Raw genomic sequence first — 26,518 nt, forward strand, 5'->3', positions numbered from 1 at the left:
TTAGACAGCCACCCTCAAGATTTATTCAGCATTAGAACTATAAACATACACAAAACATTCTTCTCCAGTCACTTATGTACTATCCACATGAGAAGATGAGTTGAATAATAATAATTTTTATTGAGTAACATGCAACTCAGAGCAAATAATGTCAGTAGAAAACGTTACTTCCTCAAATCAGAACATGATTGCTGTACCATTCTTAAGGTATATCAACGTCAGCTACCTCACATATCTCTAAAACCCATGAAAAGACTCCCATTGTGACAGCCAATACAGTATGCAAAACTGGTAACTTAGTGCAGGCTGTAATTCTAAACAATACCTCAACATTCGTATAACTACACTGCTTTTCAGAGACTCCCACATAAATCCAAAGCAGACATGTTCACGGCATTCAGATAAAGAGTCTGTCAACTATCATGTCATCCCAAACAACACCATCATTACACAAACTGAACCAAATGAAAAGTTTCCTAATAAAACATATAGAGCAACCTACACTCAAATAATGTAGTACATTATGTAATATTACAGTACTCGCCAAAAAATCAACCTTAATCTGAACGAAGGTAGCTTAGCCAGTGCAGTGACTGACATGCTGGATTACTGGGTCTGATTTCCAACAAGGGTAAAAGACTTTTCTCCTAGCCTCTGCATCCAGACTTGTTCTGAGGCCTACTAAACCACCAACAGGAAGTGGAGGCAATTTCCCTGTAGGTAAAGAACCCACAATGTAAAGTTCTGTCTAGTGCCAAGGTCAACAAAGAGGACCTGTACTTCCATTGTCCTTCCCCTTCATGAGTATCAGACATGTTACTTTAAGTTCAACAGATTTTGGGCAACATATATATCTCAGAAATAAGGTGACTTTCATATTGTACGTACTTGCTTAATATCAGACATTTCTTATGAAAAAGGAAGCTGCATATTACACAACTAAAAAAATGTTGTAATATTCATTATGCTCTTGCACACAAATCAGGATTGAATAGAAATTGTGCAGAGGCCGTGGGCTTGTCACTACTCACAAATGCACACTTCAAAGACCAGGAAACCTCCCAAATTGTAGGAGGCCAAGGACTGGAATCAGACTGTAGTGCCATTGGATGGATTGAAAATTCATTATATCCTCACTGTCGGGTACAGGGACAGCATTCATGAACTGGAACATTTATTTGTAGATTTGGTTAAAAAAAAAATTGTTTGCTTTAAAATCACAACTTTCACAAAATAATTAAATATACTAATACTATTAACTTTCTTCAAGGAAAAAAGTCCTTTTTAGATGCTGATAATACACTCAGCTCATCTGGAAATTTGCCTTTATGGAACCTAGAGCTAGTTGAACATTTTCATTTTAGAAAGAGGCAATTTTTGGATACTTGACAAAACAAAAACAAAAAACAAATAACCAATGCCAAAGCATGACTTCTTCAAAATCAACAGACAAATTATGAGATGGGGGGGAGCAGCAGCTCATGAAGATTTCAGCAATTGTTGTGCATATACATCACACAAGACAGCTATGCGAATCTCAAATAAAAATTTAAGTAATAAAAGAGAGGGGAAACGTAGATAAAACAAAAATGGTTAGTCATTAGTGAACTTACCGTTTTACACTATACCTTATATTTCAGTTCCACACTAGAATTTTTTTCACTGAAAATATCTATCACAGAGCTGCAGAAGTTTGGACTGCTTTCAAGGTCTTGAAGAATTCTCTTCTCAATCGTCATTAACGATAATTTAGTGAGTCTCTCCTGAGTCTGCGTGCTGTGTAGGTAAGTATTGACCCTCTTCAAAGCAGAGAACGACCCCTCGACAGATGCGCTGGTTGTTGGAATCGTTAATAACAAGGCAGATAATTTTGTGACTTCTGGTAATGCTGTATTCAGATTTGAAGTAATCAAATATCTGAGCAGATCTGAAATATTGCTCTTCAAAAATTCTTCCGATGAATAAATAACAGAAAGTTCGGTTTTTAGTAGAAGAGCATCAAAATACCGTCCATATGACAGCAATAAGGACTCATACGCAGCAGCTGGAAACATTTCAGAGTAGTGTTTAAAGTTTCCAAAGTCTAGAAGTGAAACAAACTTTAGCTTTAGAATTTCAGAGAATCGATTGGTCAACTGTCCTTTCATAGTGTCAATTATTTCACGGTACAGCCGCTGATAATATATTTTTTGGTCATTATTAATCACTGCAATTCGTGGTCTCTTAGCCAGCAATTCTGAATGTTCATCTCCCTGTGAGCAGCTTACACTTTCTGACCACACCTCTTCAAAACTGTTGAGTTTCTCTGTTAAAAAATTCTGAAATTCTTCAACTATTTTGGAACAGTAACTAATGTTACCTATGGTTTGCATAATCTCAAAAAGTTCTTTGGCTTGTGGAAGTACTCCTGAAAACACTTTCAAATAAAAATTGAAGTCAAAATCTTGAAGAATTTCATAATACCCTCGTGCAGATATTCGTGTCTCTCCGTCCCACTCTTTCGTGTCATTAGTCACTGATTTGAAGAAATTGATAAGTTCTGTTTTCAACTGTGAGATAACTTCAACCAATCTTTCAGCATAAAGCCATATGGTGGGAGCAACTGAAGGCAAGCGTCTGGTGACAAGCTTGTCAAATGCGGCTAACCTCTTTGACGATTTTGAAAAAAAAGACGCAAAACCAGACAATGTTTCAAAGAAAACTTTACATTCTGGGATGCATTCAACTGACTGTCTTAGCACTAAGTTCAACTGGTGAGCGTAACAGTGTACGAAGAAGGCCGTCTCATATTTGTCACGAATTAATTCCTGCAGTCCGTTATGCTCGCCCACCATAACGGCTGCACCATCGTATGTCTGAGCTACCAGTTTCTCACCACATCGAAATTCATTTATGAGGTTAAAAACATGAACTGACAAGGAAGCAGCAGAGCGATCTTGGCTGACATCTGAAAATCTGATGAATCGTTCCTGCACGCTGCCATCAGGAGTCACATAACGAAGAACAGACGAAAGTTGAGATTTTCCAGATACATCTACAACCACGTCTTCGATTATAGACACAAAGTGAGTTTGCTTCACCTCTTCTTTTATTTTGTTTATCATCACAGTTGAAATGGAATCGATGAGGTCATTCTGGATGTCATGAGAAGTGCCGATAAGAAGTGTTGAAGTTTCCAAGTGAACACGAAGTTTCTCATCATACCGAGCCCTGCGGTGAAGGTATTCCAAATAATTTCCTCTGTTTTCTGATTCCGTGTTTTCCAGATGCCCTCTAAAAGGGAGTTCTTGCTGGGCAAGGTAGCAAATAGCATCTATAAAACAACTAACAATATATCTATTGGCTTTGACTTTTTCATTGTGTTTTTCACAATCTATTTTGTATGATGGGCTCAAAGAATCTTCAATTTGAGTGTTACCAAACTTCAGTAGAGCTATTTTAGAATTCACATGATTCACTGAAAGTTCATGTCTCTTTTTCAATACATAGAAAGAAGCGATGTCACTAACACCATTTGTTGTCCACATATTTCTTTCAGTTGAGAAAAGGAGACAAGGCCAACAATACAATGATGAAGATTTCTTACAACCACACAGCCAAAGATCAGTATTGTACCAAGAATCGGAAAAATGGCGTAACCTATTCTTTGACAATTTCACCATTTTAGTGAGAAAAGGAATTGGTCTGCCTGTTTCAATGATTCTCTTCTTGGTAGCAAAATCCCTACAAGAAAATGATTGTTTTAATAAGTCTTCTATAGCACAATCACAAACTTCATCTTCCATGATGCACAATTACAATACACAACAAAGTACCTACATACACAAAGATCACACAAATAAAATTGTGAGATATATAATACAGCGCACTGTGTCAAATGCAAGCACATAAGCAAATGGAGTATGTTATTATCAAAATGGCAAATACTGGCTTGGTATGTTATGCACTCCCTTCTTCCCTCAAGACCATACTGTATTGTATCTCTTCTAATTGTGCCTGTACTAAAAGATGACCAGTTTAAGACTCAACTGTCCGGCCAACGATGCACTTCCGCTGATCAGTCCTGCTGCATTGCACTGAATGGAAGACCAATGAACTATGAAAGCATAACTTTTTTTCTGTGTTCGCTGAGCTAATGCGGTTAATATGAATGCTCCACTCCTGCAAATAAAACAAAATTCATGACATTGTGTGAATGCCAGCTATAATCAAGGCTGTGACAGACCTGCCATCAAGAAAATAATTAATTGTAACAACAGTAGTCAGATTTCAACAAGGACCCACAATTTAATGAATAATAATTCAAAATGAATACATTGAGCAAAACCAAAGAAATGGTGGACAGATAACTACATCTACTTATGTAAAATTAATAATTCAGTTAGGTCATCTGTGGCACGGATAACCAAAAAACTTATATAGACACTCCCCTAGATTCATCTGAACTGCTATTTCTTTGTGTATTGTTTTAGCATCGCCATGAGAATACTAGTTCTCAGGTTATTGGCTTCTTCGTGTGAAAAACCTACAACACAAATATATTTCGCGTTCCTGATAGTATCTACGCAGTCGGTATACAGTTCAACAAATTGTTCATTTACATGTTGCAAGAAAATGATTTCGTTACACGATATCTTGCCTCAAACCCCCTACATCACCCGAGTGGATAACAAACACGTCACGTTGGAACAATCTGAGAGATGCAATATATTCACACAGTGAACATTCGTACATAACCTCACAAGAGAAAATAACCTGATAAAATACTTACAATCCAAGCTGCTGACGCCTCACACGAAAAGAGTGAAAAATTACCGAAGACGGGACAAGCAAGTGACTAGGTGTACGGCACAGAGGCTACATGAACAGAAAATGCACAAGACCAAACTATGAACTTAAACATGTACATAGATCATAGATAAGTTATACAGGTAACTTGGACACACAATACCAATATACTCATTGACGGCGAAGGGAGAAATATAAATCATTAACCGCATATGTAGAAGAAAACTAATACAATCGCCTCACAATTCAATACGTTCATAACTGTGTAGTTATACAACTACCAACACTACGATTGTCCTTTATCACAAATTTACAGTCATGACAACCAGAGGGCAAAATTGCAGGCTATGTAACGTGGTAAATTAAAAAAACTAATGAAAAAATATAGTCTTCATTTTCAGCCCTGGTTACAGGTTTTGAAATTGCATTTATAATGGGTGGATATACAAGAGAAAGGATAAAATGAGAGGGTCAAGCAATGAACCTTGTGGAACTTCATTTTTCCCGTTTTCCAAAATTAATCAAGCATTAAGTCAGGCTTTGTCGCAAGTCTCTGCATTCTGCATCTTAAGTTATGGTTCGAACCTCGTTCCTGTCCAATAAGACGACAATTTTTTGTGCAAGATCCTACAGTCAAAAGCCTACGGTCCCTACTAAAATTTCATTCGATTATACGCATTTAGGCGAAATTAAACGCCCGCATATGAAAGTGCCCCTATCACAATACAGTCTACTGAAAATAGGACGCTTGACCTTGTACGGCGTCAATGTACGGAAACAGAATGTTCCTATGCCTTCACTGAACCACAGTTAACTGCAAGTCTAGTTTAGAAAGGAAAACCAACCTTTAAATGCAAGGCATTAAAATCCCTACACAACATGACTGAAGGATGGGGGAGTGGGGCAGGGGAATGTAACAAGCCTACTGAACACATCATCATGAATACAAAATGCTGAGTTACTGATTGCTAAAGCAACTCAGGAATCTCCAATATCTTTATCTTCAACTGCATGCATCACTCTCTTCTCTAACAGGGTTTCTGATATGCATGATATCCATACATTTCTGTGCCAAATCAATCTTGCTGTTCTGGAAGAACTGAAAGTCCCACCTCAGCAACCATATTATTTGTGCACATGGCTTTTACTTTGGGAACCAGTCTAATCAGTGGTAAACACCAGAGTATCATGGTGCACCAGTAACAGCTTTCTAGTGGCATATCCTGCTGGTATTCTCTCTCACTGGCATCACAGTCTGTGTGCAGACAAGATAATGTGAGGGTAAAAGTTATGGTCCTCATACCTGCCAGATTATTGCTGCTATTTTCATGCTGGTGAGTGAACTTCACAATTGACTATTCTAAATACTTATATTGTGAAGTACTCATATCTTTCTTTAGAATTGTATAATAATTTGTTTACACTAGTTGTAGTTATCATTTTTAAAAAATACTGCTAGGTCTTCCACTTTGGATCACTGATGTCTTTCTAAGGTTATGATGTTCCTTTAAACTAGGCAACCTGTCACCGCATGTTGCAAATTGGTGTTAAATATCTGAAATATTTTGTCTGTTTACAGGCGAGGTGTCCAGCCCAATAGCATCTCTAAAATGGCGGGGAGTTATGTAACAAATAGCCTGAATACGGGATACATGAGGCAAAACAGTGAGTATTTCTGTATTATTGACTTTGTTCATGTCTTTAACAAGTGCATGACCGTGAACAGGAAACTGAAAAGAAGTGGTCTTGTTTTTTTCTACTCAACTATCCTAGAATTCAAGAATATTTGGATCCGAGAGGGATGAAGTGACAGGACAGAGAAAACTGGAAGCAAAACATTCAGTACTCACAAAGAGAAAAACCTGCACCAGCACCATTTTGTTATCATAAATCCCACGTACACACTGGTGTACTTGTTGAATAAGGAACAACAGTTTGTTGCTTGTAATCAATAACAATTTGAATAGATGTTAATATCATGCGATTTGTTCATTAAAACAAACTGTTTTTCTTACAAAACTTTCCTTTCAGGTATGTTTGGCATATTTGGTGGCTTTGTGCCATGTGAACGAGGGACTTGTACTTCAAGGCATTACTGTGACCAATCAGGAGGTGAATCCATAGGCTACTGCTTTGAACCACAGATGTCATCAAGGGGTGTGTGTTGCTCCTGTAAGTATGGAACTGTACATAAAAAACAAACCCTGAAATTATGCTTTGAAATAGGTCATGACTACTTCCACACTCATCCTTACCTGTTCACTATACACAGCTTTGTCACATCACTTCTCCATCAGTTACAAAGACGTCACATAAGAAATAAACAGATGGATATGTTTCTTACAGTTAGGGAGTCTTGTGGTCAGACTACATATAATTCTGTGGCCCTCTTCCGGAATCCCAACTATCCAAATGCGAACCAGGAACCTGTCAACTGTGCTTTCACCATGGTTCCTAGACAGGATGTGTGTGGAGTCAGGTAAGCAGCTACAACACATGTAAATTTTGTCTCCCCCATTCAAGGTACATATCTGGTCTACTGCAACCTCATTTGGTATAACTGCCTAACAATGTGACCTCTGACTTAATTTCTTCCAGAAAGTAAGAAACCATATTTCACAACCATACAAAACTGACTTATTATATATTTTACTCCATTCTGTATGTAACTCCATGGTTCAGAGTCTTTCTCAAGCAGCTGATTAAACAATTTTGTCTTATGGTCCCATGCCAACATTTGTAAGGTCTCCCCAAAGATCTTTGCTCATTTGTTTCATAATAAAGAATGTGGAATGGCATTCTTGAGTGGTGTATTGAAAACCAATAGCTCTGAAATTCTCTTCGAATTCCATGATTTGCTGGTCTTTCATTATGTCAAAATAGGAAGGCAGTTATTAGTATCCCTAAAACAGTTCACAGCATGTCTGTAAAGTCATAGTGCAATTTTGAAACACTGTTGTTTTGTAATAATGCTAGAAACATGGATAAAACTGAACAAAAGATAAGCTGAGGTGCTGATATTCCCCCAAAATGCTGATTTATACATACAAACCCAGTGTTACAACCCAACTACATCGACATCTTCACTGCTGCAAGAACCTCACATTTCTATAATTATTAATTTATAATCTGAAATCTCCCTGTATAGATGGAAGTGTAAGTGAAACTGGAATTGAACGTTCTTCCAAGATCTTGTGTTCTGTTTCCAGGGTGGAGTTTCTGGAAGTCAGACTGTCTCCTGCAGTAGAAAGTGCCTGCGTACGAGATTCAGTAATGATACTACAGTACAGCCAAAGTCTGGATGGCTATAATGTGCCATTCTGTGGGTTGATACATGGAATATCCAGTAAGTTCACATCTTATATACCCCATCTACAACATACCTTCGATCAATCTTCCAGAGTACAGATGTCCTAAATGAGTGAGGGCATTGTCATATCCTTAAATGTTTGTGCGAAAATCAAAAGAATAAATGAAGATAGATCTTGAAAAACTCCTTAGTATGTGGGGTGCAAATAAACTCATTCATATGAACAATGTGCAACAGAAAAGGAACTGCAGTTCTGGCCAAACTTGATTCATTGTCCCCCTTTACTGGCAGAGAAAAGGTTAGAACTCAGCAGCAGCAATGCTCTAGCCTCATATTTCAAATGCAAATATAATGAGGTAATGTAATCCCTAAAGTCAAGCTCCAAATCCTTACCTAATCATCATTCACCTTCCCATGTAATTCAATTCTGTGTAACCTCTACAGTTAACACCATTAACAGCTTAAGAAGCTTTATTTTCCATATTTTGGTGTTCAGTTTCTCCAAAGAATTATCTTACATTACCAGCCACCTACAGACTTCCCACCGCGAAAACCTCGAATCCTAATGTTTCATGCTCTTGTTTAGCTGTGATTCAAGTGAGAGACATGTCAAAGGTTCAAGTTGTGGTAACCGTACAGAGTCCCAGTGCCCTTTGGAACATCCGAATGGCTCAGATAAACTGCTCATCTGTACAGCATCCAGGTAACTCTACATTTCATGAAACGGCCTTAAATGAATGTATGTGAAAAAACAGCAGTAAAATAAACTCAAAAATTAACATTCAAGGCCTCTTAACTTCAAAGCCAGCCTGCCACCAGGCACAATTTCAAGCCAGTTTCATCCACCTAACAGCCATTACCATCTTGATCTTCCAAGTGGCTGTTTTGTTAAAAGATTCCCAACCAAAATTTGGTATGCATTTATTGTGTCCCCCTATCTGATTTTACCACCCTAACAATACTAGATGACCTGTAGAAACCACCGAGTTCTTTGTTTTGCAGCATCCTCCATTCTGTGCTCTTTGGTACGCTCTCCTACCACTTTGTTTCAATTTGTGTTATTCTCTCATGCCTCCATAGAATATTATTCAAAGTGCATATATATTCTTTTTATACATCAAAATAACTTTTTAATTCAAAATTTTCAGTGGTGGAGGCATGTGGTATCGCGAATGCTTTGTACCCAAGCACGGATTCCAAAGAGAACTCCTTATTATCAAAACCAAACTCCAATATGACATCAAACTCCATCCCGATATTCAGAACAAAGCAGCGACACACCACTCAGCCAAAGACTGTCGAGAGCAGGATAATAGGGGGTATGGAGTCTCCCAACATATTTCCATGGGTCGTGGCATTGAAACTTGATGACGTTCCCAAATGTGGAGGAGCCCTTATCACCAGTGAGTGGGTGCTGACTGCAAGTCACTGTTTATTAATGTAAGTATGTGTGTGTGTGTTGCAAACTGTGGGCATTATGTTCTAGGTGTCACCTGTGCAAAAGTGCAAGGTTCAGTTATATTATTTGTGGTTTAATTAACGACAGCATCAGTAGCTAAGACTATATACAGACAGCAACAGAAATTGCCTATTTTAAGGGACTATCTCCACACTTAACTGGAAGGACTGAAGAAAATCACGAAAAACTCTAAACTGAAGTTTGACCCAGGACGTTGTAAATATGAAGCACTTGGCTGTGATGTTCAGGTGTCAGGTTCTAGATGAATGCAATATTGTGCACATTTTTTTCACACATACTCCACACCAAAGCCAGGACAACTCATCAGTAACTGAGATTTTATTTTCAGCACAGAACATCACATTCAAACTGGCACTTTCTTCCCTAAATATGAAGCCGCCAGAGCAGGCCATGTAGTTACCATTAGGTTTTAAAGGATTAAATATGTAGGGCCCCTTTACTGACCACAGTCCTATCACTGGTAATGAACATTGCTGCAATACCACTATTATTGATGGCAAGGACTCTGAAATATAATTAAAGGGTAGTCTCGAATGGCATTATGCCATTATCAGATATAATGAAAAAATCAGTCCACTGGTGCAGACATATGGACATGATATTAGCATACGTCTACCGTTTCCTTATAGCTACAAGTAGTGAATACTGCATGTACTTGGTATGTTCGCTTCATCAAGGGTAAGAGTGAAAATTAGAACTGTTTTACCAACAGCGTTCAGAGACCAGACATACCGGATATACTGCGCTTCACAGTGATCCTGGGTGCGCACAACTTATACATGATCCAGGACATGAGACAGGTTGTACAACCCCTCAGCAGAATAGTGCGGCATCCTCAGTACCTCGGGACTAACAATGACATCGCTCTGCTCCGCCTCAGTCAGCCTGTCAGCTACAGTGTGGTCATTAGACCCATCTGTCTGCCACCATCAAGTGGTAAGATTAAAGTTCTAAGAAGCGCTTACATTTCACTTATACTTCAGTATGTTTACAGAAGCCATTCACACTTAAATTGTTTGTTGGATCATTAAATTAAATGCACTGAAGTATTATCTTAGGTGCCCCTTGTAGTCTCTTCTTATGCCCCTGCCTTTCATGGATTAGGCTTATAAGCCTGTCCAAGAATGAGTCTATTGTCCGCAAGGTCTGGCTGCACTTCTTGTGCACGCTAATTAAAATTGCCTAGATGTTCTGTCTCCTCTTTTCTGGATGAATTTATGTGGTCTCTTTATAGCAAATACACGGAATCTTCTCTTAATATCATTATTCTTCATCCTATTTTATGGACACTTCTTACAAATTTCATTTCAGCAGACTGTATCCTGCTTTCTTCTCTCGTCATTAAATCCCACTTTCACTTTCATAAAGATGAGTAGGGAACCACCAGCACTTCAAAACACTAATAAGTTTTCAAGTCTTGATTATATCATCATTACTTCTACGTAATTCTTTACCAGATGACAACTATTTCCTTTTGCAAACAATGGAAATGTTAATGTTGTTATACTACAATAATCATTGCCGTTCTTATGGTTACTGATGTTACCACCACAGTAGTGGCATTGTTCTCTCTTCTCTTCACCACTGAACGAAGAACAGTTGAGGTTAGGTTAGAATGGGCATTGGAAGCTTTCCATCTCCATGGGGTAAAGGGCCAGAGCATGAAGTTGTGCACGACGTCTTCGTATCACGGTGCTGAGACTCATTAGCTACCAGGCTGTAATGAACGTACCATTGCAGATGAGACATATACCGGTCACTACGGAATCATCGCTGGCTGGGGCTTAACGGGAAATGGTTCCACGCAGACGCCTGTCCTGCTCTCTGGAACTGTACAGATCCTGGACAATGCACTATGCAACCAGTTGTGGAACGTGATCAGAGTGCCTATCGATAACTCACAGCTGTGTGCAGGAATAGGCAATGCAGCAACTTGTGGGGTAAGGCTGTGATACCAAACTTATGCCTGTAGTCATATCATTCACTTTCCATGGCCATGCAGTACTCTCTTCAGGTTCTTCATGTTTCATTTCCTCATTCTTTCTACATTATTGGTATACAGTACAATGCAACAAGTGGCTACTCACTGTAGAGATTTGAGTTCAGTCGTAATACTGTCCATGAGGGACATCTGGTGGATAAAATGATGCTGCAGCAGTTTATTCTCAAATTACTTCAGTCTCCTGTTAATTGTCATTCCACAAATGTTCAACCTCCACATTGTTAGTAGAGTTATTGCATTACCAGGGTGACAGCGGAGGCCCCCTGGCTGTACAGGAGCAGCAGAATGGTTTCTACAGTGTGGTGGGCATCACCAGCTTCGGGTCACCCGGAGGGTGCGGTAACAAGATGTTTCCAGACGTATCAACCCGCGTTACTTTCTACCTGAACTGGATTTACCTGGTGCTGACAGACGCCTGAGTCAAGTAATAACTTACTGTCTAGTAATAAACCCAAAAGTTCGAACTTCACGGAGCACAGTCCCTCTTGAGAAGCTGACAGTCACTCAACTAGTCATAACATTCCTGACCTTTTGTGAGACCCAAAGGTTCATTACTGTCTTCACAAGAGCCCACCACTGGTCGCTATCCTGAGCAGAACCCAAAAGCTCAACAGTTAAACTTCATGCCCAAAGCCCACCACTGGATTATACCCTGAACCACTCCAATGCAGTTCACATCCTAACATCATAGTTTTCTGTGACCCCCACCAAAATTCTGTATCTATTTCTTGACTCCCCAGCGAACCTACACGTACTAGTCAATCATAACTTTTAGGAAAAACAAACATCAAATCTCATGAATAGAAGGACCAAGACTAAGGAGATGACAATATTAAAACGAATCTTAGGAGAAAATTGTGAACATAAAGAGGTTGATGAAACTGGGTTAAGGTTTTGGCGTTTGCAGTGTTGAACCTTTGGGTACCATTACCTTAGCATTAGGCAGATACTTACATGAACAGGTTATGTAATTATAAAATGTTTGGTAAACTCCTTGTCCAGTGAATTCCAGATGGAAAATCTACTTGTGCACACCAGTACCCACTGTATCATTACTATACCCAGGGTGATGCTCTCCCATCATCAGGCTCCAACTAACTGGCCTAACATTTGTATCTAGGGTCCACTTCCAAGAATCAGATGCCAGGATGGAAACAGAAGACAAGATAAGAAATACACACAAACGAGACTTTCAGAGAAGCTTTGTGCTGTGACAAGATCTCTGAACATTTACCTCTTACCATGCATCAGAATGTATGTGTGATGGATGAGTTTCAGCACACAAATATCATCAAAGTATTTGAAGGGCCAGGATCTGGAGGCAGTCTGATGGGCTTTACAGATTAAGAAACATTATAAGGAAACCAGAAATACCACTCAAATGTGATCTAAATTATATTTAAGAATTGAGTCCGTGCCACAAAGTAAACACACCTCTTCACCATTACAAATATCAACAGGTTGATGCTGTTTAAGGAAATAAACTCTTTTTACACTGAGAATCATTCGAAACTTGTAAATATACTTACTGTAAACCAAGTAAGCTCTAAAGATCTAACAGAAAAGAGACGGTATGATGCTGGATACAAATTTATACAAGTTGTGAGATCCCTTGTGATGAACAAATAGGAATAAACAATCTATTTGTTATACGGGTTTCATATAAGTGCTAACTTTTCTGAAGAAAGAAATATGTCATATTTGGTACTTGACTTGTCAACCAAGTCAACATTAATTGATCCCTGCACATGATACAAAGCCAGCATTACCTGGTTTCAGGTACTCTTTCAGCCAAACTCATATTATCTCTTTCTATAACATCTTTAAAAGCACATCTACTAACAAAACTTAATTCAAAACTCTTCTGTGCTGGGGTAAAGTACAATGTAGCTGCATATGAAGGATGTGTTTTGACTTTCCATTATTCATCTGCACCCAACTGAAAAACAGACAAGACACCATCATTGTACGCTGAAGCCACTGAAATATTAACATTAACTTCAAACAGGATCAGCTGAATTGTGTTGACAAAACAGATATGAAACATTGTCCGGAGCTGTTTCCTAGTGCCTCAGTCACAAATCTGCAGTCAGCTGCTGAAGAACCCGTTTACACTTTACGCCCTCTGCTGATCCTCCGCCTCAGGCAACCTCTTCAAGTTCAAAAGTTTTTGTACCATTAAACTCGAGTCAAACGCTTCTTCCAGCTATTCGAGGCTCCGTAACTCATATAAGACGAGTCTTGCAGGTACACACATAGTTACAGTGCACTGGCCTGTGAATACCTTGCCCCATTAAATAAAAAAAAATTGCTTTAACTTCCTTAACTATGTATATTATTGCCTCGAAACTCTAAGTTACAAGCCTCTTAATCATAAGGAAAGGAAATGTTCCTGAACAATTACTGTATCACTAAACAACAGGAATGTTAACTTTATATATTGTAATTATTGAGTCCATACAATAAGAAATTACAGAGCTTTCTGAGGTCTTCAAGCACAGCTCACCCCAGACAAATGTTTTAAGAAGTATTTTGCACCTGCAATCAACTCGGATTAAATCGCTGTCACTTGTTAGATCTTAGGTCGTACAACAATTCTATTTCAACCGAAAAGTTGAGTTGGGAAGGTGAACACAAATGATGAGTGGGTAAGGATCTTGAAGGAGATTATGGCTTATATGATGGTAATACTGTCACATGTTTGGAGAGACTGATTAAAAATCTGTCAGGACCCCACAGAGATTCAATCCAAGTGCCTCACAAATAAGGTACAACCTGTACAAAAAGCAGCATGCGAGTGATTATTGGCACATTGATCATACCTTTCTCTTTTTTGCAGAGCCGCGGTCTTGTTCTGGCCGCTTGCGTTTGCTGTTCTGAGATGGGGGCCCATCAGTCTCATCCTGACTGGAAGAGCCACCAGGAGTACTCAGAAAGTCTCTCTGTTTATTGGCTTCTGTCGTACGGGTCTCCCTCCTCAGGGGGGCTTCTCCCACAACTTGGACGAGCATCTGTGTTGTCAGGAAATCCTACACGCATCACATTAATATTATAACGGACCATATAAAATTTCATTCATTTATGGACAAGTCCGTGCAGTGTATTTTGCACATTTTTAAAATTATGGTTGGCCATCATCCAGTGATCTTGAGACTTCACTCACCATTCTGTTTTATTTTCATTCATAGTTAATTAGTCTTCAGCACACAAAATAAACGTATCCACTGATTCAAAAATGTTAATAAAATCCTGTAGATAAATAGAGTTGAACATTAATTATCTTACGTGGTATTGTGAAACACGCCTCTACACATGTTTCTCTACCTCTCAGAAGCCAGCTTATCAATCAACCTTCAAGAAACAGACTGAAGGTATGAACCTCATTCTGCTGGCTCTCGACAAAGAGGGCTTTTGAGATTAGCCAATGTGATTCATAACAACAAAAAAAGTTCTTGTTCAGTTAAGTAACTACCAACTGTTAAAGAAAATCTATAACATGAAGTTTCATGGGAAGTGGATTATAATGGCTGACCTGTACGTGCTGCATGCCTTCTTGCTGCATCTGGCGTGCCATCTTGTGTACAAAGTGGCTTGTCTTGTTATACATGATGGAGTTGAGGAACATGAGCATAACGTCACGCTGAAACTCGGCTGTCGTCCGTGTCACGCCCAGTTCGATGTTCTTTTTGATCGTAGACAGGTCAATGGGTCTGCGAATACACGACACATAAAATTCATCGTGTGTCTCAACCACTGATCTACGGTTTAATTTATGCTAATCCGCTAAGTCTAGCTACTGTTGTATACATTTTAACACTGGTTAAAAACAGTAGCAAGATAATTTACAAAAACATGGAAATTAAGATATTAAATTCTGGGAATGGTTCATACCATGCAGTTCAAAATCTTTCGTCTTTCCATCTGCTATCTAAAAATGTACGTCTGCCTTTACCTTTCTTTATCATGAGAGCCCAAGTCTCATAATTATACAAAACAAGTTAAAATATTTTAATCTTTAAGTAAGCAGTTCCTACCTGTGTACAATACCGCTGTACCCTGGAGCTTGGTCATCTGTGATTGGACGCAGGAACAGTGAGGCATACTTGTGTGTGGCTAGGCGCCCATACAACAGCATGATGGATTTCTTCCACGCTCGATATTCACGATCCTCATCACTGCAACAACATTACAGTTTGGAAATTAAGACTTATTAGCAAACCAAACTAATTTACTATGAAGCCCTTGCACTCCTATTCTGAGCCAGTCTGACAGAGTAGACATTCCCTAAATCCTGTAGCTCAATTCATAGCATTGACAGTAATCCCATGAAAAGGGATGGTACAAGGAAGAGGAGGAGGGAGAGAGAGAGAGATTCCTTCCTCTACCATACATTTCAACTCACGTGATAGGTGCAGCTGGACTGTTTGGTACAGAGTCGATAGGTGTTACAATAATGCCTCGTCGTCGGTTATTTCGTGGTGGTTCCACTGCATCATTTGTTTTGTCATCCTCAGTGGATGGGGTATCAGCCCTCGCTGCTACCTTCTGCGTGGCTGTGTTGTCAGGTGCCTGCTTCAGTTCATCACCTCCTCCCTTCTCTTTCTTGTCCTCATCCTCATATTCCTCTTCATCGTCCTCCTTCCATGTTTTGCCTCCTGTACTGCTGTGCAAAACACTAAAAGAAAGGGAATGTTACATTTTTTATTACATTAGCATGGACCACACAGTGAACTGCATGAAGGTCATGGGGAAACTACCAACATTTTATAATGTTAAAGTAATATGATTTCACATTACTCATATGTAATATGAATAATTAAAAACAATATTTTTCCATCTCAAGTCTGGCAGGTTGAAAATCATCACTAAATAAAACAAGAAACACGAAGGATGCCCTCTGGGTTGCAACCTCGCTGCTTTCAATATAAGAGCAATGAGACCCTAATAATGGTGGCAGCAAGGATGTGTTAAATGTTAGTAAACTTCTATCAGACTAAAAGCCACTACAGCCCAGACTTTGAGAACCCCACATCCTAGTTAAGAAACAGAAAGTTACTGCACCTGGTATTCTCTGAAATGGGTTCCTCCGCATGTTCTGCAGCAGTCCACGGCTTCTCGCCAGCTTTTTTCTCATCCTCACTGCTCTCAGCATGAGAGTCATCTTCCTCTGCTGCCTCACTGATCTTCTCCGTCACTTCATACGTCTCTGTCATCAAATCCTCTGTCTCTACCTCTTGCTTCATTGATTCCTTCTTCACACCCTCCACATTTCCACCTGGAGGTTCTGGTGCTGGCAAATCCTCTTTCTCTACTGCATCAGCAACATCTCTCTCAGCCCTTCCATTCTCTTCAACTTCACCCCCTAAACTTTCTTTCTTTACCTCTTTCTCCACATCACTTGTTATTAACTCTTTCTTAATTTTACAGCTATCTATATCTTGCTCGTGTGTCTCCTCACTGGAGTACGACTCCTTCGTGGCAGCATGTGTAACTTCCAGACCCGTCTCGTTTCCACTGTCAACTTTATCACACTCCGTGGCTTCAACCGTTGGTGCATCTTGCTTCTTCTCTTTCACCACCATTTCATCTTCATCCTCCTTTACACTTTGCACCTTCTCTTTATTGAGATCTTCCTCTGCATTCGCTTTATTGATTTCCATCTCTTCTGCTTTGGAAGTGGGAATTTCAATGGCTACAACTTCAATTCTGGATCCTTCATCCAATTCAAAATCTTTATTAATGACAGCTTCGCCAATAAGAGTTTCATTCTCGCCTGCGACGTCAGTACTAGTCTTTTCCACTGAATCATCTTCTTTATTCTCCCTGATGCTGTCCCAGTGTTTATCCTGTACTGTCACCGTCTTATCGGGCAAAGAAACGTCTTTCTCGTTACCGTCTTCAAATGCTTCTTGATGAACGTCAGGCTCAGTACCTTCACTGATGACATCTTGCTTGCTACCATCACCATTCTTTCCAGTAAGAACAACTTCTACCACTTGGCACTGTGTGTCTGGTGGTACCTCCTCCTGTCCAACCAACATGCTGCCATCAACAATGACAATTTCTGCGTCACTAGTCCTGGACCCAAGTGCCGGCACCTCTATCACCTCTGCGACCGTCTCGGGTTCTGGCCCAGAGTCTGCAACTACAACTGGCATTTCCATCAGCATGTGAACATTCTCCAACATGTCTTCTGCGACTTCCCTCTTATCATCTGCCTCCTTTGAGTCCGACAAGGATTCCGCCTCAAGCAACGCCTTTCTGCTGGCATGCTCCTCCTGCTCCATCTTCTCAACATCGGCGATGGCTTGTGATACAACCTGCACAGATCCATGCTATTACTACACTTCAACAGTAAGTGAACTGTGGTTCACACACCAGAAAATATTTATGGGGGTTTGCCACAAAGAGATACATAATGGAGGAGTTTCTGGGTATAAATATTATTACATGGCAAATTTACAGATATACAAATTTCCTTGTATGAACATGCCCATCAGGAGGTTACATATCACCTATCCAGAAGAAGTGAAGTGGGACTGCCATTAAAGGTACAGAAGAATTAAGACTAGAAGTGAAAGGAAAATGGCAGTGGCGTCAATACACCAACCCTCAAGACGGGAGAAGCAAAGTGGAATGCACCACAGATTGCAATCAGGTCTTATGCTCAAAACGAGTTCTGCACCATCTTGAATAAGTTCCGTTCAGCGACTGCATAAACCAAGCATTCAAATGTACGTCTTAAATATTTAATTTTACATACCTCAAGTTCTTCATCTATCAGTTTCTGTGAAGGTCCATGAGGAAGATCCACGGGCCTGATGTCTTGTGGCCCCACAACCACCTCCATTCCCACAACCTGGTCCCGCAAACTACAAACACAAAAACAAACGTCATTAGCTGAGCATTACTTCAAGATGCTTAACACCACTATATGGGGTCCTATTTATCAGATAACAGTTATCCAGTTGGTCACAAAATTCCCTCTCCCTATATTAGGCATAGTGCACAAATTTTAGAAATAATTATTTGTAATTTATTACTGAACATCAGCATGAGTTACAGAGATGACATATTCAATAGTTTTGGGCCCTCAACACTTTCTAGCTGCTAAAAATGTGAACAAATGAACGGGAGGTTCATGTGGAAACATACTTCGGTATCGTTACCGCATCAGAATTTTGCTCCACTTCTACCACTTCAACCGGTTCATCTGTGCCGACTTCACGGCGCACTCGCATCTCCTGGTGCTGAGGATGACACACCTCCTCTGTAACAAATGTCATACAAACCAGTCAGTCACGAAGGTAATTTAGTTTCCAACTTATTACCTACCATTACCCCAGCTTCACACATCTGTAACATCATAATACATGGAAGAATGCTGTAACCAGAGGTAAAAATTACTTTGTATTCATCAGACAAGATCTTAATGAATCTCAAAGCATAGGGTGTGGTTGTGGCAGAAATAAAAATCTTACCCTTGCCTGGAATTGAACCCTCACTGCCTAGTTTGTATCCTGTCACTTTACATACCATACTCTGAAGTCATAAAGGCTCAAGAAGTGTATTTACATTTAGTAACAGATTAATGTGGTAGGAAAATCCACTTTGTAGGCACAACTGAGTTTGTACTACTACTCCTTTCAGAGAAAACCTTTAAAGCCCCAAAGTTAGCTACATGTACCACTTGCTTATCATTCAGTAACTCTGTGTTTTGCCCATAAAGTGTATCTGTTGGTTGTGTATGACTCTCAGAACAGCAATTATTTCCTTAAGCAGCATTAACTAACTGATCTTTGTAATGGAGATATATTTTCTTTGATTTAGGGACTTGATGTATAAATATTTACATGAACTTCAGCTTATAATACCATCACGATAATGTTAAAAATTCTAGAAATACATAATAGATTAGAAAATGTTATCTGTTTCAAAATATTCACAAATTTATCACTTGGAATAACACAGGACACAAGTTAACATAACAACATAGACTTATATCAGACTTATATCTCATATCATTCAAACTTATATCAGACAGAGGGCAGTAGTTGCAGAAACTGAATTCAGTAACAGTTATGGCAAGAGAAATCAACATGAATAAAGGGAGAGAGCTGTGAAATATTTGAAAATATATAAATGTATAAGGTAGTGCTGGATACTGCAGTGAAAGAGGAATCAGAATATGTTTAAGAAACTGCTGTAAATTAAATAGCTACAAAACCAATGGAAGTAAATGAAACCATCGTGCAGAAAAAAAAACGTTGTGGGATGGACGTGTAGAAAGAACACAAATGGACAAAAAGATGAAATCACTACAATCAAATGACGACTCTCATTATACTTGGAGGCTGTGTCCCTGAAACAGTCTCCAGAGTCAGAATGGCGTGGCAAGTCAGTGAAACTTTGCCAGGTAACTTGCATTTTATAACAGTCTAAATCAGGGATTCTCACCCTTTTTCGCTGGCGTACCACTAATTCAAATTTAACACATTAAATGTACCACTAACCAAATGCGTTCAGGGAAAACTTATTTATGTTAATATTATCTTTTGATTTTCTTACTTAGTTTTGGTACCACTCAACATTGGCTCACGTACCACAGGTTGAGAAACGCTGGTCTAAATAATAAACCCTTCACTATGTGCTGCTCCTTACTGAACAATTGACGAAGGTGAAGTTTTTGGATTTAACGAGGTCCATCATTTTGTTTTTGATCCTGAACCAACGCTATTCACGTGTTTTTTAAAAGCTGATGAAAACTGATACGAGCCTATAATGGTGATCATACATGGACCAAAAAATAAAAATCACCAAACACCTCCTAGAGTAGAGACCAACGAAACTAAATTATCAGTTTTTTTAAGTGAGACACACAGACTGATATATGGATGATCATGAAACATGTTTATTTCATGCATTTTGTGTATTCTTTGCCAGTGCGGTGAATTACGACGACTGCCAAACTTGGCTTACCTGCTTTATTGGTGCTGGGATGCAGGTGCTGGTTGGGAAGTTTGGCAACACTGCTGACAGGCAACTCAGGCAGGGGCTTGCCAGGTAGGCTAGGTGGCAGCTCAAGCAACATGGAGAGTGTGGGCGCTCCTGGGGACAGACATGTCCACGCTAATGTAAGCTCAAACAATGAAGCATGCAACCTTCTCATATGTACCATATTCACATAACGACATGAAGATATTTTTTAAGCAAACATTAGAAAGTTTGAAAAAATTCAAGAATTTACACTTTAACAACAAACTAACGCTATCTTCAGAACGATACCCTAAAGTGTCATGACAATTTTGTCATCCAGAAAGGCTGCACTCTAAGAACAAGTACAATGAGCAAGACCTAATATGCTGTAGGACAGTTCTCGTCCTTGGAGAAATGATACAGATCGAAACCTTGTATACGGTTGTTCTGTGACCAGCTCTGAAATGCCAGAGACAAAATGTCACGAAAAGTCTTAGAACCGTGTCTCAATTAGTCAGAGTGACTCAAAAACTCATGTTCACATAAATATGGTACATAATATTTTTAACGTACAAATGTGCCAATGTAACAAGGGGGGGGGGGGGGGGGGAGACCAGACAACTCACCAGCAGCAGGTGATGTGGAGGATGGCTTGGGCATGTCTTCGCCACCTGCAGTTCCAATAGCACTAGTCACCAAATTCTTGAGGCTTGAAGAGACAGTAACAGGTGGAGGCGCCACGCTCGATACTCCTGGGGCAGGAATACCTGGTGATGAATGCAGAAGGCTGGTAATAGTGGGGTTGCTGGAGACTCCACGATGATGTGCTGTGATGGCAGAATGCAGAATTGATGACTGCAAAAGATGAAATTCACAGTGGTTGATAAATAAGTCATTTTACAGAGCTGCAAAAATTTCTGATAATACGAAGTTGTTGTGATTTATTTTTAGGTACCCTCCGAGTATCTGTATGAGAAGAATCGAGGAAAATATAAGAAAGCCTCTGAGGATAGCCAGCCTTTGAAGAGGATTCAAGTGAGTGCGTTCCAAATATGAGTCAGACATATTACTTCCATACTACATCACTCAGTTTTACGTCCATGTTAAATGACAGTCACCTGGAGCCACGATGGATCACTCAAGAAAGTGATAACCTATAGCCAGAACTTCAAATTTCCCATTAGAGTTAAGACATTGGATGTCTGGTCTGTATCAGTGGTCCAATACCTTTATCATCACTATTGATATTAGTGTTTAGACCAAATGTTACATTATAACAAGAAATGAACTTTGATATGATAAAGACATGGCCATAACAGATCTGAAACTTCTGTACCAACATGTTTCGCGCCGACATTAAAACCAGCAACCTTCCGAAAAGAAGCTAATACGCCAACCACTACATGAAGGTGTGGTGCAGAGTCCTTTATTTGCTTCTACGTCCTACGTGGTGAGCATGCTTGCATCCCACACAAGATGAGACAGAAAATTCACCTGTGATGATGGGGCAGGCGACGGGCTCTTTAGTAGACTTGTCAACAGTGGGGAAGTTGGGGTTGGCACCACTGGTTTAACTTCAGCAAGAACTTCACTGGTTTCATCACCAATCACCTGCAAAAATTTATATACATTGCAAATATGATTTGGAATTGAAGATATTACGTAATAAAGATGCCAGATAATTCTCCTAACAGTGTTAGAAGAGACATGAAAAAAGGTTATGATTGTCTGGAAAAGAGTCTAAGACCAACAAAACAAATGAGCACACAATTTTAGCGACGAGAAGTATTAGAAAATAACAAGGATAGAAGAGACATGAAGCTAAAATAAAACTGAGCTTAAAATGACTTAGGCATGTGGTGCTGAGAGTACATAAATGACATCTGCTTCATGTTTGATGTAACTGAATACTTTATACACCAATTCTGAAGGTGACTGGCTCACAAGAGCAACTGAGAGTAGATGAACAAATGTCCAAAACTCAGGCGCTGTCATTTGCGCTGTACTGTTCGAAGCCTGTTGGAAAATCGCTACTTCAGTTCTAAGACACAGAAATGAGGACAATATTAAAACAGAAAGGAAATGATTACAGTGAGAAAATGTCTTAGAAAGTAGCGACATGTATATGAAAAACAGAGGCATAAAGATAATTTTAAAATTTAGGGGAACAGAACATGAGAATGTGAACTGGAAGAAACGATCTCAGAATAAGGTGTATTGTTTGTTTATTAGTGTGTTCAATGATGCTGTAATAACTGCACATTATGATTACGGAGAAAATTAATCTAAAAAGAAACGTGGCCTACACCCTGGTGCATCCCTCCATTCATCTGGAGGGACTAAGAAAAATATAAATCTCAGTCATGAGACTCAACTAAGGACTGCTAATCTATACACTGTACTGATTGGTAAAAACAGAATATAGATATACGCTCAAGAGGTAATAGATAAGTGTTGAGGAGTAATTGAGAATAAACACATGGGCATAGATGTTGATTTGTGTTCCTCCTTCCCCAAGTCTTAATACAACTCACGTCTACATTGAGTGGCTCACTCAGGGGACTGTCCACCACGCTGTCTGCTTCACTACTTGGCTCGGACTGGCTGCTATTGCGGCGACTCCCACCAGGGCCACGCTGGATCTTCTTACGATGCGGTGAAGCTGCTGTCACTGTAAAATAATCATCGGTAGACTTCTCAGTGAAGTACATGAAATAAAGCATTATACGAAGGTTATGTCTATCCATCCATCTGCACATTTCACCTTGAAAAATATGCCTCGTGGATTTCAATTAAATTTAGTATTGGACATTTACAGTGAAAGTAGCTGGGACAAGCTGAATTTTGTTCCCTTTAATGCAACCTAAACCTCACTTTAAAAGAAATTAAAATGTAACGTCATTATTTCTGAAATGGCTCGTCATACAACACACTGGTACACGACGTAAAATACACCTGTCACTGACTAGGAAGACAGATTTGTTAGAAATTTCTAATTTGTCATTTCTTGTGTTAGCAAAATTCAAATGATATTTTTATGGCATATTACAAAATGAATAAGAATTGATAAGTCTGAAATCAGAACATCAGGAAGCAGAAATATCATATGCAAAAATTTGTCAAATCGAAGAGGGCAGCATAATGGGACACACATTCTGCATGGATGACAACATAATTCCTTCACAAGTTCCAAAAAACAAGCTGCTGAAGATATTACTGTTGGGGACAGAAATATTAAGTGGGGGAAAACGAACAAAACAGATTACGGAAAGATTGTGCATACAGGTAACCCTCGATTCAAAAACGGCGTTATTCTGAATCGGCGCAAATCGAGGGTTACCTGTATAAACATGTGTAGTGCTTACAGCAGAAGCAACAACGGCTGTTCATAAATTCTGCCATACCAAGCATCGGTTATGATGAAAATTATTTAAACTGTTATCATGACAAAGTTTCACTGTAGACAGCTTCTCACTTCCCATAGCAGCAACAGTATCCCTTCAAAAGGACGCTCCTCAGAAAACCTCCAAAACTGTTTTAGAAATGGTGTGGAGGGAGAATCAGTTTTCATGTTTGTGTGACATACCTGGAGGCTTCCACGCTCTCTCCAGCTCGATCTTCTTCTCTTGTCTTTCCTGCAACCATTGTTTGTGTGCCTCTGCATCTCGATCCTTCTGCTTCTCTTCCCTGTCATGAAACAAACTTTACAGTGGCTGCTGCATGCATTGCGCTACTCAGTTACAGATGCGTGTGCAAGCACAAAACCAGGTACCCATACAAAACCACCAAGTATTTACACAGTCCAGATATTACATAAGAATTTAAGTCATTACAACGATGGGGGTTTAACGTAAACTTTGAATTCCAGGGACGAATACAGCAACTGCAATGAATGCTAAAATGGTGGAAAACCTTTCCAACAACAAATGCATCTTATCCCTGATGGACAAAGTTATTGTACAAACGTGCAATTGCACTTACACCTCAATCTGCTGGCACATCTCTCCGAGCTTGTCATCGACTTGTCCTGCCTTGATCTGAGCCACTTCCTCTTTCATCTTCAGGTACATGGCCCGTTCCTCCTGCAGCAGCCTCTTCAGTTCGCTTATTCTCTCTGCAGCATTGGAATTATGTCAATCCTCTGACAAGGGACTACTCTCATATGATAAACAGTTTCATTGTGCAGCTAAGTGGTCAAGAAACTCTACTTTTATGTAACCCAAAGACGGATGACTGTGTTCACAGAACTTTTCTATTGGATCATATCAAGAATCAGTTCAGTTCAGTTCAGTTTACCTCATTATTATTTTAACTGTGTACCATCTGCTGTGGTTATGTAGTAATAATTGACAAACAGTAAGATGAATTGAATGATAATCTCAAAAGTCATAAATAATTCCTACCATGAGTGAGGTTCCTCACAATGGCTTCTCCGGGTGTTTCAACATGTTCACTGCCAGACTTGTCAGTTCTCTTCTTCCTTTTTGGTGTATCAACATTCTCCAGCAGATTCCCATACTGCAGGGCACAGCTCTTCTGTGAAAACCAGTCTACAGGGCGTCCAGGCTCCCCAAAGAGTCGCAGTGCTCGACTTACAGACATCCTGTTTCATATATTCATACATTTATAGCCACCATTCCACAAAAATACCTCAGTAAACTTAATTCACATCCATATTTTCAACATACCAGTTCTGGTCTCCACTTCGAAGTACAGCGGAGGCTAAACATAGCTTCTCCTTGATAGACCAAGTGTCTACTGGAATCCTCTTTAACTTCAGTCCTGAAATACAAGAACAATCTATATGTACCTTTCAGCCCCTTAGCATTGCCCAAAGTGCTCAGTACAAAAAGCTCAGACATCACAGTGACATCCCACAAACTCAGCCCATCAGTAACACTGCTAACTTTGGGTGTCCTTTGTAGAATTATTGTTTTGGCTATTCTATAAACGTGAACTAAACTTCTTATAATGAATCATGCTATACAAAGCTATTGTACTACTAATAAAGTCCTTTATCCTTCTGCTAAGACCTTCAGTGACTGTTTCATGTTAATATTTCCGAAATTTTATCAAATGTCACATTAACGGAAAGGAGAAGCTAGTCACAGCAGAACGTTTGTGCAAGGTCACATTCTGATGATAGCATAAAATATATTATCTGGATGATAAAAATTGCGTTTTTTAACTGTTTAAAAGACACTGACTGGCGGTAATTTCCGCGACGGTGTTAAGACCGAAGGCCTTTCAGAACATTTTAGAGACACAACAAACGTTTACTCTGCGCCTTTATTTTGCATAATGTATATACTTATCTACAAATCAACTTACTTTCTTGTACTGAATTCATATTTGTAAGTTCTACAGTCTATAACAAAACGGCTCGAACAACTTCGTAACTTACTACGCCATATTGTATCAATTTTTGGAGATGAAAAGGACCACATAAGTGTTTGACAAACTTTCTCTATATAGTAAAAAAATTATAATTTGGATTTAAAAAGTATGCAATTTCTTAATTCATTAATGAAATTGAGGACGTGTCCATTTCAAGGTTATGTATGATGGAAATAATTTTCGACAAAACTCCTGCCGAAATTTACCTTGTGTTGAAGATAAAATACCTTCAATGACATTAACTGCCATCTATTTGTAGTGAAACAACACAAACGGCCGGAATAGGACAAGTTTGAACTTTGCCACAGGCTTTCTGTTGGCGTATTTTCCTCGTTACCGAAAATAACCCTACTCATTGTTATGCTGTAAAGTATTTACCAAAAATGTAAGACTTGAGGTTCTCACAGCGTCCGTCTTCCGGGTTGCTGCGCTGTGTAGTCTGGTCGATGTTAACCATACTGCCTCCGTCCTCAGGGCGATGAATATGCCAATAGCGTGTGAGGTGCTGGGTTTATAGGCCGGGAAGTGAAAGGTGTAGCCTGCCCCGAGCCAATGGTAGCACGTG

At 39.4% G+C, this 26,518-nt stretch overlaps 3 protein-coding genes across 9 annotated transcripts; 1 reads left to right on the plus strand and 2 right to left on the minus strand.

Moving 5' to 3' along the window:
• Nucleotides 1–5,104, minus strand: LOC110830436 (zinc finger MYM-type protein 1). 3 transcript variants are annotated; one of them, XR_015535564.1, is made up of 3 exons: nt 4,772–4,857; nt 1,032–4,161; nt 1–714 (listed from the first exon to the last, which is right to left on the minus strand). XR_015535564.1 is itself a non-coding variant. In XM_087350910.1 (3 exons), the coding sequence occupies exon 2, from the start codon at nt 3,783–3,785 to the stop codon at nt 1,623–1,625; it is 2,163 nt and encodes a 720-aa protein (XP_087207036.1). In that variant the 5' UTR covers nt 3,786–4,161; nt 4,772–4,857; the 3' UTR covers nt 1–1,165; nt 1,614–1,622. The 3 variants fall into 3 exon arrangements, 2 of the variants coding, with proteins under 2 accessions (XP_087207036.1, XP_087207037.1); XM_087350910.1 differs by having other exon boundaries at nt 1–1,165; nt 1,614–4,161; XM_087350911.1 differs by lacking the exon at nt 1–714 and adding an exon at nt 4,952–5,104 and having other exon boundaries at nt 3,725–4,161.
• LOC110830438 (uncharacterized) lies at nt 4,818–14,816 on the plus strand. Of its 3 annotated transcripts, XM_087350926.1 has the most exons (12): nt 4,847–4,931; nt 5,824–6,122; nt 6,368–6,453; nt 6,820–6,960; nt 7,135–7,267; nt 7,998–8,134; nt 8,685–8,801; nt 9,247–9,538; nt 10,291–10,514; nt 11,319–11,518; nt 11,826–12,004; nt 12,701–14,816. In XM_087350926.1, the coding sequence occupies exons 2-11, from the start codon at nt 6,079–6,081 to the stop codon at nt 11,997–11,999; spliced, it is 1,548 nt and encodes a 515-aa protein (XP_087207052.1). In that variant the 5' UTR covers nt 4,847–4,931; nt 5,824–6,078; the 3' UTR covers nt 12,000–12,004; nt 12,701–14,816. The 3 variants fall into 3 exon arrangements, with proteins under 3 accessions (XP_087207053.1, XP_087207052.1, XP_021921069.1); XM_022065377.2 differs by having other exon boundaries at nt 11,826–14,816; XM_087350927.1 differs by lacking the exon at nt 5,824–6,122 and having other exon boundaries at nt 4,818–4,931; nt 11,826–14,816.
• Nucleotides 12,958–26,425, minus strand: Brd8 (Bromodomain containing 8). 3 transcript variants are annotated; one of them, XM_087350891.1, is made up of 17 exons: nt 26,332–26,425; nt 25,245–25,338; nt 24,960–25,159; nt 24,538–24,670; nt 24,143–24,243; nt 23,091–23,227; nt 22,051–22,167; nt 21,183–21,411; nt 20,560–20,688; nt 18,736–18,850; nt 18,344–18,452; nt 16,642–17,900; nt 15,983–16,255; nt 15,615–15,755; nt 15,113–15,290; nt 14,403–14,609; nt 12,958–13,519 (listed from the first exon to the last, which is right to left on the minus strand). In XM_087350891.1, exons 1-17 carry the CDS (start codon nt 26,408–26,410, stop codon nt 13,502–13,504), a joined length of 3,519 nt encoding a protein of 1,172 aa, XP_087207017.1. In that variant the 5' UTR covers nt 26,411–26,425; the 3' UTR covers nt 12,958–13,501. The 3 variants fall into 3 exon arrangements, with proteins under 3 accessions (XP_087207017.1, XP_021921058.2, XP_087207018.1); XM_022065366.2 differs by lacking the exon at nt 26,332–26,425 and adding an exon at nt 25,888–26,043; XM_087350892.1 differs by lacking the exon at nt 20,560–20,688.
• Nucleotides 26,426–26,518: the final 93 nt, after the last annotated feature.

Source organism: Zootermopsis nevadensis, unplaced genomic scaffold, assembly GCF_977971745.1.
Source record: "Zootermopsis nevadensis isolate Lab colony 2312 unplaced genomic scaffold, Znev_1.0 Znev_ptg000017l, whole genome shotgun sequence".
Lineage (NCBI taxonomy): Eukaryota > Metazoa > Arthropoda > Insecta > Blattodea > Termopsidae > Zootermopsis > Zootermopsis nevadensis.